Source organism: Antrostomus carolinensis, unplaced genomic scaffold (assembly GCF_000700745.2).
Source record: "Antrostomus carolinensis isolate BGI_N321 unplaced genomic scaffold, ASM70074v2 scaffold50612, whole genome shotgun sequence".
Taxonomy (NCBI): Eukaryota; Metazoa; Chordata; class Aves; order Caprimulgiformes; family Caprimulgidae; genus Antrostomus; species Antrostomus carolinensis.
The window spans coordinates 1,346-15,511 of NW_010301178.1; the positions used below are offsets into that span (position 1 = coordinate 1,346).

Here is a 14,166-nt window from a genome sequence, read left to right on the forward strand (position 1 = left end):
GCTGCCTATGAAGTGTTGTACGCATCAGTTCTGACCTCTAATGGTAAGAAAGAGCAGTATTCTGAGTCAGTTTTTGCAAGGATTGTGATATGCTAGAGTTTGTCATGACTGTGAGAATGACACTGAAAAGGTGTAAAGAACCTGGTCAACCTTTGTTTTCTACACTAGTGAGCTTGTCATCTTTCCACCCCAAATCACAAGGAAGATTGTTGTTAATGACACTTCCAAGTAGCATGGAGAAAAATAACATAATTTAATTTTTAAAAATTCTTATATTTAAAAGTCTTTAGAGGGTCTAAATCATATTTGAATTCTTTTATAAGCTTGTTGAAGGAGCATTTTGAAAAGCAAGGGACAGAAATATTGTAGAAGCTACAGCAGAGTTTAACTACATCCCATGCTGGTTCAAGAACTCCTGTGTTTGTAATTACTCTTGTCATTTGTTTTAACTACACAGAAACACAAGACGTTAAGTTTGTTATCTGGAGATAAGGAGAGGGAGTCATTTTTGAGGTAAGAAGTCGTCTTTTGGGGTGGGACTGAGGATGCTGTCTTTCTTATTGCAGGCAAAACGAGCAGTACAGCGAGGAGCCACAGCGGTCATCTTTGATGTTTCTGAAAACCCAGATGCCATTGATCAGGTAGGAAGAAGGGAGCCTAGTTTTATTACAGCTTCTTTTGGGTTCTTTTAGGGTTGCTGAGGCAAGACTTGACAGCATACAGGTCTTAGGACACACCTACTTTAAGACATGCAGCTACTGACCCTGGGTAACATGGTGCTGTGGTTTTCCTGCTCGTGTTCTGGCAGGCAAGAAGCAATAGAGGTGTTGAGAATGTGGTAGAAAGAGAAAAGTTTGGGGAGTTACATTTTTCTTCTAGCCCTTGCTAGAATCCAGGTCTGGGATTGAGGTTTTGAGAAAGGATGGAGGCAAAAGTTTATGGCCCCTTATCTAGTCAAACATATTTTCTTTTGCCCAGCTCTGTGTAAAAAACACAGGTATTTGGTCCTACCCAGCTTGTGATCGATAGTATTGTTGAGGAGCTGCTGTTTTTGAGGTTGCAAAATTACTTTCAAACCTGGTTCTAAACAAGATTCTTACAAAACTTACAAGCATTTCTTTCTTGTTCACAGCTGATGATTTCTGACCTACATATTTTGTGGTCGAGCAGGGTTTTTCTTTTTTTGGGGGGGTCTTGGTACAACTTCCATCTTTTCATTTGAAGTGGCTGAGGTGATGGCTCTGTGAAATGCTTTGACAAGATCCTTCCAGCCAATTCTGAGTTAGCCGAGTAGAGAGAAGAAACATAACAAGCACGAAAATAGTCTGTATCTGGTTTAGTTTTTTTGTCTTGAAACAAAACTGCTATTTCTGCTACAGCAGAAACAAGTGAAGGTGAATGTTTTTAAGTGCAGCCTGAATATCCTGGGGGGGGGGAAGAGAGACCATCAGTGTTTACGTTTAAAAAACTGTCTTTAATTCTGAAACGAGCATCTGCGGGACAAAAGAATGAAGACTCTGCAATGGATGCTTTGAGAACTGTGCTCTGCGTGTTCATCCAGGTTGCAGCCTTGATCTTGCAAACATTCTCAGGGATATTTTTTCCCTTTTTGTATACAGGAAAATTACGAGCACAAAGATGTTTTTTGTTTTTTTATTTACTTATTTTTATTTTTTTCCCTCTGTATTACAGCTTCTAGTTACTTTCAGCTCTGAACTTGTGAAGCTGAGTTACTGCCTCTTTCTCTCTTCCCTCTAACAGTAATAGCTGTCCTTCCTTGATTCTTCATAATAAACTGGATGCAACTATCCCAAATAGCTGGGAAACTTATCTAGTGGATGACTGGATATTTTGTGTGTACCAATAAAATGGAAGAAGGTTAGAGGCTTACTGCAGTAGCTGACAAAGTAGGACAGAGCAGCAGCCTATGCAATCACTTGGAAACAGAAGAGGAATGACTAGACCTAGCTTTCATACTCTTGAGCGTAAGAGTTACTTGATTGGCTTTCTTCTCATGCTGCTTTGGACACTTGCATTTCATGCATTTTGATTCTCAGCCAAAGTCTTCAGAACTCTTGACATCAGGAGATACTAATTAATTTGTCTTTAAAATAAATACCATTTTGGCACTCACAGTGGAATTGTGGAAAGCAAAGACAGATGGATAACAATGGAAGAAAATTTGCATGAGTTAAGCTGGAGTATCTTTGATTCAAATGAAAGTATCCTAAGATACTGAGTTTTCCCAGGTATGTTTAGAGTAATAGAACAACTAAGAGAAAGTGTTTTGAAAGGGAAGAGTGGATTATTATGAAAGGTGATCCTTCCTGCCAGTCAAAGAACAGGAATAGGGAGTAGGCCCGAGCAAGGGAAGATTGTCCTTTGACAATTAGGTAGCAGAATTGCTGCCAAATGAAAGGGCTTTACAGACAGATTTCATGGAGTTTATTCCCATTGATCTGAGTGTCTTCTGCTGTAGACTAAGAATGAAACTTATTTTTAGAAATGCTCTGTGAAGTCTGATTGGTTTCTTAGTTTTACTTTTGCATACTTTGAAGAGGAGTAACAGCACTCAGAGCATCATGTTTAGCAAAAGTCTGGAAGTGTGCAAAAGCTACTGAGGAATCAAATGAATTCTTTCTTAAACAAGAAAGCTTGAGAAGAGAGTATGTCCCTGCGAACGTAGGAACAGGGACTGGATTTGGCCTTAGACTAGGAAGCCTTGTAGACATATGGGATCCCTGAGTTGGATACTTCAGATTAGTTTTTAGCTCTTCAAAAGACATGTGTCTTAAAAATAGTTTTATCAGCGTTCTCAGAAGCCCAGTCAAATACTAAGAAGAATCTGTTTTAAAGTCTCAATGAAATCTGTCACCATCATCTGGACAGATTAAGTGGAGTACTTTGTAAGCAGGATCACAGACCAGTCAGTTGGTAATTCCTACATATTTTAGCCAGAAACAACAGGTAGATATCAACAATGTATCTATGGTATCTCTGACATATGCTACTCTTGTTCAATTTGCTCACACTTCTGTCATCTCATTCCATTCCCCTGTACCATTTCCATCTGCTGGTCAGTACCTTGTTTATTTTGTATCGACCAATCTCTATACCAGGATTTTTCTTGTGGGTCAGAATAAGCTATATAAATTTATCATGTTGGTGCCATTTTGTAACTGGACAATTCTCTTGTCTTGTTGTTCCCTCTCTGGTATATAGTTTAGCAGATTGTTTTTCTGGATTTGTTGGTCAGAGAAGTTATGCAGTCTCCACACTTAAAGGTTTGCAACATCCGACTGGATAAAGCCCTGGGCAGCCTGGTCTGATGTTAGAGTTGACCCTGCCTTGACTGGGAGGTTGGACTTCTGGGGTGCCTTCCCACTCATGTTATATTCTGATTCAGTGATTGGGCATTTCAAAAAAACATAGCTGGACCTGGAAGAAAGTTTCACAGTGAATTAAGCTATCTATTCATATGCTTTAATCTTTGAGGTTCCATCCTGCAATCAATAGCTCTTGTGGTTGCTAGAACCTAAATAATTGTTTGCATGAGTTTGCTCAGTTAAACAGAAGAAATTACAGACGTTAAAATGGCTAGGTACAAAGAGCCTGAAAGACAGGACTCTGGCACGAGATTGTTCAGAAAGCCAAAGAAATTTGTGTGTGAATAATATAACTATAAATTTGAAGTAACTAAAGGTTCAGAAAATGTGGCAAGGCCAATGTTTTTGGAATGGACAAGTTTTTATTTTTTTGTCCTTATGAGGTTTAACTTATTACAGTATTAATATATGCACTGGCACATAATACAGTTAAGTTAAAGCTGCTGTTCAGAAATAACATTTCATTATCCTTAATCTTGGTTTTGGTCAGTAAAAATAACAACAGCTTAAGTCAAAAGTTTAATTCGGGTTTAACTCTGTGGAATACTTAAGTGAAGATCTATGCTAGAGGAGAACAATTGGTGTTTGAATCAATTCCACATTCATATTCCTTTACTCTTTTCTCTATTGTCTAAAAGGGAGGTAGTTTTCCTAAAATGTGCTGTTTGAGTAGATTTTTTTTTTTTTTTTAATTCTAGCTGAACCAGGGCTCAGAGGACCCTCTGAAGAGACCAGTGGTATATGTGAAGGGTGCTGATGCTGTCAAGCTAATGAACATAGTTAACAAGCAGAAAGTGGCACGAGCAAGGATTCAGCATCGCCCACCACGGGTGAGACTTTAAGAAACTTTGTCTAGGTATTACACTGCTGTTACTTCATGCAGTGCTTGTTAACTGCATGGAGTGTTAAGAAGTTTTGATGCTCCCCATGAGCGTTAATATATGTAAAATTCTGTTGACCTAAATAAATTGAGCAACTGCATTGTGAACAAGCAGCTACACTTGATGTAAATACAGAATCCACAATGTGGCATCTGCTGTCTTTTTTAAGGACTCTTTTGAATATATAAATGGCTAAAAAATTTTATATGATAGAAGTTTTCCTTTTTCTTAATTAAATAACTTAAATTTTCATATTCTGGGTAGTTCGGATTTGTAAGGTAGTCTGCCCTGTGTTAACTAATAATTCTGTGTGATATTTTAAACATCGGTTAATTATTTTATATCTGATATTTGTAACTGTAATATAAAACAGTTTTTCTAGAGTTTTGTGGATTTTTTTAATACTCTCTACATGTAGTTTACAGAGGAAGAACAAAGCTAGAGGTTATCCATGTCCCAGTTACCACTTTAGTTTTATTGTATTTTTATGGAATTCTTCTATTAAGAAACATATTTGAGAAGTGGGCCATTTGCTGAAAATTCAGATGTTGATCTTTCACTCACTTAAGTATCCAAGCAAACCAATAAATCATGAAAACTTGTCTGTAACTCAGTGTGATTCACTCAGTTTAAAAACCTAGTTTTTGTGGGCTTGTTTCAGAGACACTGTAAATCTGACATCTCGTGACTGGTGTTTTATGTATTTCATTCACTGCAGTGACATATGAAACCCAGGTTTTGTCTCAGAATCATAGTTAATGAACAGAAGAGTGTGTACTTTGATTTTTGCCATTGTGACTGTGTATGCTTGACAATGACCACTGAGAAAGTAGAGAAGAGAAATTAACAATAGATTTGAGTATGATCTGAAGAAAGGAAAAATAATATTTTTGTTTTAATTTTTAAGCAACCCACTGAGTACTTTGATATGGGAATTTTCCTGGCCTTCTTTGTGGTTGTGTCTCTTGTTTGCCTCATTCTTCTTGTCAAGATCAAACTGAAACAGCGACGTAGTCAGGTAAGAGCAGTAATGAGACTTTCACTGAGTGCTGAAAGTTAGCTTCTCTTCCGTTTGGAAATGTGTTTAAAGGAAATCTACATTGACCTGTGATGTTCATTCAGTTAGATCCTGAAAGTAAAAGAGTATGGAAGCAGTCTATTTAGCCACTGGGACATTTCTTGTTGTTCAGAGGTTGATTATGAGTAGCACTGGTGTACTTCTAAAGAAGTCTAAGCTCTTGTTGCTGTATTGTGGAGAGAATATCAGGACTGAAAATAAATTGCAGCTCTTTAATAGAGTAACATCTATTGATTCTTAATGGGAAAGTTTTGCAAGGTAAAAAGTCTGGCTAGGAGAGATTCTAGGTGAGATACTTTTGAGTTTGTCCTGTCAAACATGAAAGGGAAAGCAAATGGAAGCTAATGGACTCTGAAGTTAGTAGCTGTAAACTGTCTGGTATCTACACATAAAAGGAATGCAAAGCGCTGTAGATGCTCAGGATTCTTACTTTGGACTATTGAGCAGGAAACCAAAGATGTTGTGGGCCAACGGCAGTGTTAAAAAACAGCGTTAAAAAAGGGGATGATAAATTCTACAGTAAAATGAAAACAACCTACTGCCTTCGTAGACTACTTCTGTTGATTAAATTTGGCAGGGAGAGGAAATGGTACAGCTAATTTAGTAACATTTAATTTTAATTCCTCTCTCAAGTATTGCTTCTGGTAGTATCGTGGTAACAGCATAATGGGGCATTACAGTCAATACAGTTAAAAAAAAGTTCCTGACTAAGTCTTACATGTTGTCTTGAATAGTTGCTGCGTATCAATTGAACAGTGGCAGTGTATCCCAACTGTGAGCACCTTCATCCTGCTGCACCCTGTTTCAGTTAAAAGTGGCTTTCATTCTCACTACTGCATGTGGCATACATTCTTTCCATGAGGCTTCTGATCTATATTCTAATTAGCCTTCTTTCTGCTTAATTTGTTAAATTGTACATTAGTCTTTCTCTCCCTTCTGTTGTAGAATTCCATGAACAGACTTGCAGTGCAAGCACTGGAAAAAATGGAGACCAGGAAGTTTAAGTCCAAAAGTAAGGGACACCGGGAAGGTAGCTGTGGAGCACTGGACACGCTCAGTAGCAGCTCCACCTCTGACTGTGCCATCTGCTTGGAGAAGTACATTGATGGGGAGGTAAAGGATAAGTGATTTTTTTTCAGCATGGGCTGAGAATTCAGTTGGTTTATTTTATCACCGTGATACACAGCTGGCTGTTGAGTACATTGTGTACTGAGGTTGTGCCGCTTGCCAGACTGATTACATTGAGTAGCCAACAGCCTCAACTGCATTCTGCATAACCCAAGGAACCTCACAGGCTTTTCCCCATAGTACAAAGTGAGAGGTGAGGAATCTGATTCTGCAAGTTGCTACCTCCATCAAGTTGCTTTTCTGAGGAAGAACTTGTAAAGAAGTAATGGTTACCTCAGTATTTAGTTCTTTGGGTATTTTTAACAAATTGTGTGCTAAGGTGATAATGCGTGCAAGCTCTGTTGGACATAGGGGATACGTTTTATGTTTTGCTTCTCAAGTTTTGATGGCACCTTGTCTTTAAAATGTCAGGTACATAGCACTGCTGGGAGGTCGGAGGAGAAGGAGGAGATGCCAAAAGGTTCAGGAACTGGTTTTTGACTCCTCAGTTACTGTGACTGCATTGATGTCAGTGCTTGCCTCTGTGAAAGTTCTACCCAGAGGAAGCAATGAAAGGATGAAATAGAAAATAGACTCCTTAGAACAGAGGCAGACAGTAATCACAGCTTTAAACTTCAATATAAAAAAAATATTTTGAGGACACACTTTTGAAATTATTCATAAAAAGTTCATCAGTTTTAAGGCCATAATAAATACCAGCTGCAGTATTTGAGTGCTGCAAGCTACAAACAGAAAGTTAATGAAGTTAGCTGATGGGAAGTTATTCAGAGTAGCAAGGATGAAGGCAGACAAGGACTTAAGAAGGGCTGTACACAGCTGACTGGACAGGAAATTTATGCATGAACTTCAGCATGAAATGATAAATGTAGGGAAGACCTTCATATATATTAGTGATGAGTTGTGAGGTGAGCATTATGTTCAGGATCTTGAAGCTGGTTTAGATAGCTTTCTGAAAGCAGATCAGTGCTTTGTGGCAGTCAAAAAGACAAATAAATTACTATAAATGAGAAGGGGAAGTCTAGAGAACTGAACAGAAAACATGATTGCACCACTGTATAAGTTGAGTCACGTTCTTTCACAAAAGATACTGGAAATGGAAGTGCTTCAGAAAAGGCCAGACACAAAGTGATCAAAGATTTGGAATAGTTTCTGTACTGAAAATGACTGAGTGGACTAGGACTGTTTAGTCCCAGATTGCCTGGGGGCAGAAGGGTTACAAAATCGTGAATGGAGAGCACGAACAGGGATCAGATGTTCATTTTTTTTTTTCCAATACACAATTGGGTGCAATTAAATGAAACTGCTAGGACCCAATCTAAGTCAAAATCTGGTGTTTCTCCACCAGCAGGTAGTAGACCTGTGGAACTTCTTGCCAAAACATGTTACAAATTCAAAACCTGACCTCATGGGGAGACTTGATCAGTGCTTGGAAGAAAGATCTGCTGTTTTCTGAACTGGTAGATAGATATTCAGCAGGCTCAGGAAATCCTATACGCAGATAATAGTTGGAGGATGAGAATGCTGGGCAAGGGAAAAAGTATATATGCTGTGTTGTTTTTTTGCTTTTCCCTGGATGTTTTCCATTGCTAGTAGTTGTAGGCAAGATGTGTCATTAAATGGAGTCTTGATTTTTATTTTTTTTTTAAAGTTCATTTTATATATTAAGGAAAACTTCAATGATGGGCTCCTTCAAGGTGTTCGTGATAGTTTCACTGAGCTAGCCCTTGGACAGCAGCCAACACAGCCGTTCACCCACTTCCTCCCCACCCCCAGAGGATAGGGGAGGGGATTGGGGGCAAGAATAAGGAGGCTTGTAGGTTGAGATAAGAACAGTTTAATAATAGAAAATAAAAGAGGACTTAAAAAAACCCCAACTAATATTAAAATAGTAGTGATAATGATAGCAGTAATAAAATATACAAATGAGTGATACACAGTGCAACTGCTCACCACCTGCTGACCAAGCCAGGCTTGTTCCCAGATAATGATCCTGGTGGAGCGACAATCCCGAACCAAAACCACAATCCCAGGAGAGCGAGAGCCTGAGTGAAAGCCAGAGAGAGAATCCCCCCTCTTTCCGGTCAGCCCTGGATAATACACTAAACATGACGTGATATGATCTAGAATATTTCATTGGCACATCCAAATGCCAGTTTTGGGGTTTGCTCTTCACTGCGTTTCTCCTTCCCAGTCCTAATGCAGCTGTGAACCAGCCAAACATGATGGCCTTGAGCTCCAGCAGCTACTAATAACATCAGTACTTTTATCAACGTTCTTCTCATAACAAGTCTTACACTGAAACCAAAACACAGCTATTCTAACTACTAAGAAGAAAATTTACTCTATCCTAGCAAAACCAGGACAGTGTTAGGTCATAGGGACACACAGCAAAAAGTGTCCTAAAGAAATGTGGTGTATCTCCATGAAGTTCTAACGTGCCTGCAGACTCTTAGTGAGAGCTAGTCGCTAGCAGTTGTGCTTTTTAGCTGTGTAGGAACAGCTGGCATTTTTTTCCTTCTTAACACTTCGAGACTAGGAATTGATCTGTTTAGTAGCTAAGTTGAAAATACTAGAAATAAGCTGTGAAAAATACACTCATTAGGAAGGAGTACTTTTTCATGTTCCTTCATGTGTTCCTGTAGGAACTGCGTGTCATTCCCTGCACTCATCGATTTCACAAGAAATGTGTGGATCCTTGGCTTCTGCAGCATCATACCTGCCCTCACTGCCGCCATAACATCATCGGTAAGTGCTGCAGTACTAATGCTCTGTTGTCGTCCATTTTGGACTTAAAGGACTTTCACTTACAAGGTGAAACAGAAATTGTACCTGTCTGTAAATCTCCATAGAGCCCATAGTTTTTATTGTATTCTCCCTCGTTGTGGGTGCACTGCCCAGCAGAGGGCAGAGCTGGTCAGCTCCTGAATACCAGGAGGAGAAAGAGCTGTAATAGATGGGTATGTTTTCTCTTGGTAGTTATAAAAAGACAATGTATTGTCTTTTATTTTTCCGTGGTGTTGTAACTTGGAATGTGTTTTCCCTTAGTTGCCCTCTCTAAAAAAAGTTTCTATTAATAACACATTTATGTAAAATAATGTGTAAAGTGAAAACTCGAGCAATGACTGCCAGCCTTGCTCTTAACCTGCAAGACCAGGAATGCTGTGTAAGCAGAAAGTTTTGCATATATGAGAACAGTACCTGAATTCACTTCTTTTCCTTTTTAAGCAAATACAGTTGAGTGTTTCAAATGCTTCCAGGCAGTTGCTCTTGACGTATTTTTTTTTCATTATTTTTCCTTCTGTGTAAAAAGTTGGTGCTTTTTAAAAAAAACTCAGTTGTGTGTGTAATGTAACTAAATTCAGAACAAAATACCCTTCTTTCATACATAAAGTATGTTTCTTTTTATTCCTTCCTACTTCTTTTCCCACTCTTTTTTCTCTCATTCAGAACAGAAGAAGGGAAATGCAGGTCCAGTCTGTCTGGAATCCATCAACCCAGCACGCAGCCGGCAACAGAGGGTGATTCTGCCTGTCCATTACCCAGGCCGAGTGCACAGAGCAAACCAAATAACAGCATATCCCACTCAGACAAGCATGGACCCTCATGGAAACCCTATCACAGTACTTACAGTTGAGCGACATGGTGAACAGAGCCTCTACCAAGCCCAGTCCCCAGCCTATATCCGAAGTTATCAGCCTATTCATTTGGACCATGCTTTAAACACGCATCACTGTAGCCTGGAACATAGGGCTTACTCTCCAGCTCACAACTTCCGAAGACCCAAGTTTGGTGGACGCAACTTTTCCAAAGCAGCGTGCTTTTCCCAATATGAGACCATGTATCAGCACTACTACTTCCAAGGCCTTAGTTTCCCTGAGCAAGATGGACAGCCTCCAGCTGGCATTTCCTCAAAGGGGCCTTCCCGTGCCTTTCAGCCTGGTAGCAGTGTGCTTTTCCCTCCTGTGGTGCATGTAGTGCCCTCATCCCACTTGGAGAGTGGCAGTACCTCCAGCTTTAGCTGCTATCATGGTCATCGGTCAGTATGCAGTGGATATTTGGCTGACTGCCCTGGGAGTGACAGCAGCAGCAGCAGTTCTGGTCAGTGCCACTGCTCCTCCAGTGATTCCATGGTTGACTGCACTGAGGTCAGCAACCAAGGGGTTTATGGAAGCTGCTCCACCTTTCGCAGCTCTTTGAGTAGTGACTATGACCCATACATTTACCGCAGTAAGAGCCCTTGCCGAGTGGGTGAGGTTGGTGGTGCAAACAGGAGTGCAATTGTTCTCTTGGAGGGCCCCCACCAGGATGAGCTTCCAGCTCATGGTCACAGTGTGGTGGGTGCTGACTGCCGGCCTATGCCAGCTTCTTCCTCAGGGGACCAACTGTCTAATTGCAGCATGGAGATGAACTATAGCAGTAATTCCTCACTAGAGCACAGGGATCCAAATGGCACTACCTCAGAGGGAGGACATGAGGCAGCTCCTGGTGCTGCCTTGGATGTTAAAAGGAACTGGAAGAATCCAGAGATAGCAGGGCCGCTTATGGAGCAGGCATGTGCATGCTGCTTTGAACTCCAGCACTCTGCCCTGGAGCCGAGCAATGGGACAGCTGACTGTAGTGCGCTCTTCCTTAGCTCTCCACTGTGGGGGACATGTAGCCCAGGAATAGAACCACAGTCAGGAAACACCCCAGGCTTGTACAGTATTAACTCAGACCATTTGCATAGGACAGATGGGGTAAAATATGAGGGGTTGCCCTGCTGCTTCTATGAAGAGAAGCAGGTAGCCTGTAGTAGCAACAGTGGCAGTGGAGGTGGTGGCTGCTATACAGAAGACTATGCAGTGAACGTGCAGTACACGCTTCCTGATGACACCTTGCCAAGATGCTGTAAGGGTGTATGTGATCTGGGTCAACGCATTCCCATAATTCCTGAAGACAGAGACTGTGAGCTGATCCTACCTACAGAGTGCCAAGGGACCCACACAGGGGGCTGTACTTCCTGGGATGGAGCGCCTGAGCTAGATACTTACCTGCGCTGCCAAGGTATGGCAGAGGTACAGGATGAGAGGGGGGTGTGCTACGAGGCAACGTCATTCCTGCAGCAGAACTACTCTCAGGAGGAGGAAGCCAGAATGCTCTTTCCCAGTCCCACTCTGAACTCCCAGAAGCTGATGACAACCACAAAGGCCACAGGTAATATGTGTGCTTTTTTGATTGCTTGCTACCTTTCTGTCCTAGCATAGGAAATGCTGCCAGCTTCTTAGGTACCTGCAGCCATAAAAGTTGCTGACATCCTTTGCATAAGAGCAGGTTATTGACTAATCCTTTGCCCAAAAGTGTTATTCCCTTCTTACCTGTGCTCATTTGGTCATAGCTAGAGGAATAAAAGATGATAGTTTGCTAGCTAACCCAATAAGAGCTTTTATACTCATCCTTTGTGGGGAGGGGAAAAAGTGACTGCTAGTACCAGGCCCCCATTAGAGCTTCCGCAGCCAGGGACACCGTGCCAGTCAGGGCAGCTGTGGCGAGCTGCCTAAGTAGGCAAGGCCATGGTGCTGGGAGGGGACAGACAAGCTGAAGGGTAAAAAAAAATTAGTTAAAAACTTGGAAATGCTTTAGAAGAATATGTGAGAAAGTCTCTGTTGTGGACATACACAAGGAGGAAAAAGAACCACTCACAGAATGAAGTGGGTATTCCTTACCTGCCTTGCCATGGCTGTTCTTAAGGTTGTTCATAGAATCATGGGGTACCCTAGGTTGGAAAGGATCTCAGGCCGTCATCTAGTCCAACCTCCTGCTCAAAGCAGGGCCAGCTCTGAGATCAGACAAAGTTATTCAGTTTGTCAGATGAGACCAAGTTTATCCAGTCAGGCCATGACAACCTCCAGGGGCACCCCCTCTCTGGGCCCTTGTTCCCATGATTGACTGCCAGCACGGTGAAAAGATTTTCCGTATATCCAGTCTGAACATGTCAGGTTTCAACTTAAGCTCCTTCCCTCTTGTCCAAAAGGCAGCACTGTGAAGACCCTGGCTCCATCGTTGTGACAACCTCCATGTAGGTATTGCAAAGCTGCTAGGGGGTACCCCTGAAGCCTTCTCTTCTGCAGGCTGAACAAGCCCCAGTCCCTCAGCCTCTTCTCACAGGGCGAATGCTTCAGCCCTCTGAGCATCTTGATCTCTGCTGAACTTGCTCCAGTCAATGTCTTGTTTTGAGGGCCCCAAAACTGGATGCAATATTGTAGATGCAATATTCCTTAGTTTTCTTTATCCTTCAGGTGCTGGATCTCATCCCTTGGAGAGAAGCCAAATCAGTGACTAGACCTGTCCAGATGATCCCGGCTGGAGAAGCAGAGCTTATCAGAGACTCCAAATTCTCATGGACTTAATTTTTTTTTTTTTTTTTTAATAAGCTTTGACGAACACACAAAAGTGGTAATGTGGAGAAGTCCCTCCCCCACTTCCTTTTCCTCTGTGTCCACATCAGCTTGATTATCTCCTTTCTCCCTTTTGCCTGAAGCCTTCAGGCCTCCATTTGCGTGCAAAGCCCATGTGGGACATAGCGTGGAGCATTTCTAAGCTCTAGTGCCATTTCTATTTTAATGACAAAGTGTTATTTATATATTCTTTTTCAAAGTGACCGTGTCAGCTCTTGCTGAGAGGTAACACGGTGTGTTAAATAAGCCAGGCTATATGTAGATGCTGTTATCTCCTACTTAAAGGAGTCCAGCCTTTGATAAGCTCAGGGCTACACCTGCCTTAGAAACCAGATAGCACCTTGAAATACAGTAGTCCAGAAGCATACAGCTGCTGAATGGATGCTCAGATACCGAATAATGCTAGTAGCAAATCCTGGTAGCCAGCAAGTTATATATGAATGATTCTGAGGGAGGTGAAGCATTGGACTTTCTCCTCTCCCCTCCTCCCCTTTTCATGCTGCTCTGATGATTTGGCTAGGAAGGGTCTCTGGCCATTATTAGTTTTAATAGAATGAGGGTAGGGAAACTGATAGCTTGGAACATTCTCATCCTCACTTCCTGCTAAACCATGGACATCTTTGTATCTTCTGACTGGTGAGGAATGCTGAGGACTCCTCCCTCAAACAGATACTAGAAGAAAGTGCTCAGAAAGGGTAATACCTTTGTAGGTAATGAACCTTGCCTTCCACAGGAAGTTTTTCAGGCACCTGTAGCCCCTGTTATGGCTGTGAGGAATGCTGGCATGTGCAGGAGAGCAGAGCTTGCAGCGTGCTTGCAGCTTGGCTGACTTATTTTGGAAACAGCTCGGAAAGTGTCTTGTTTCCTTATGGACTGCAAGCATGCCTAAGGGAAACAGTGCTTGTCACCTTTTGTTCATGTGGGAAAGTGAGGGACTTGGTTTAATCATTGTTTTCTTCTTTGCTATGGTTGATGTAGCTTCCATAGATCAATCTGTTATAAAGGTTTCTTGGGCCCGGCCAGTTGTGCTTCATTTTTGTCTTGTGTACAGAGTCTTCTCTGTACCCCATTAGCCTGGGCACATACTTTTTTTCTTATACTAGTGGGGATGTTTGTTATCACGAGATAATATATGTCGTCACTTCTGATAGCAATTGTTTCCTGTGGAAACAGCGGCTTCTGAGTAAGAGGCTACCACAGCATGGTTTAAATTGCCTGTCATGCTGCATGTGCCTGAGGACACAGTGTCGTCCTGTCTG

General features: G+C 41.6%; 1 protein-coding gene across 1 annotated transcript; it reads left to right on the forward strand.

The window, feature by feature from the left end:
• The first annotated feature begins 545 nt into the window (after positions 1–545).
• Positions 546–12,792, forward strand: ZNRF3 (zinc and ring finger 3). Its single transcript, XM_010163352.1, has 7 exons — positions 546–641; positions 4,085–4,216; positions 5,175–5,285; positions 6,291–6,458; positions 9,116–9,218; positions 9,921–11,666; positions 12,749–12,792. Exons 1-7 carry the CDS (start codon positions 546–548, stop codon positions 12,790–12,792), a joined length of 2,400 nt encoding a protein of 799 aa, XP_010161654.1.
• Positions 12,793–14,166: the final 1,374 nt, after the last annotated feature.

Bases quoted from the DNA above. Each gene is read 5' to 3' on its own strand.
- ZNRF3 (XM_010163352.1), top strand. From the start codon at position 546: ATGCTGTCTTTCTTATTGCAGGCAAAACGAGCAGTACAGCGAGGAGCC. The intron at 9,219-9,920 runs GTAAGTGCTGCA...TCTCTCATTCAG, and splicing joins CTGCCGCCATAACATCATCG to AACAGAAGAAGGGAAATGCA. The intron at 11,667-12,748 runs GTAATATGTGTG...TTTATCCTTCAG, and splicing joins GACAACCACAAAGGCCACAG to GTGCTGGATCTCATCCCTTG.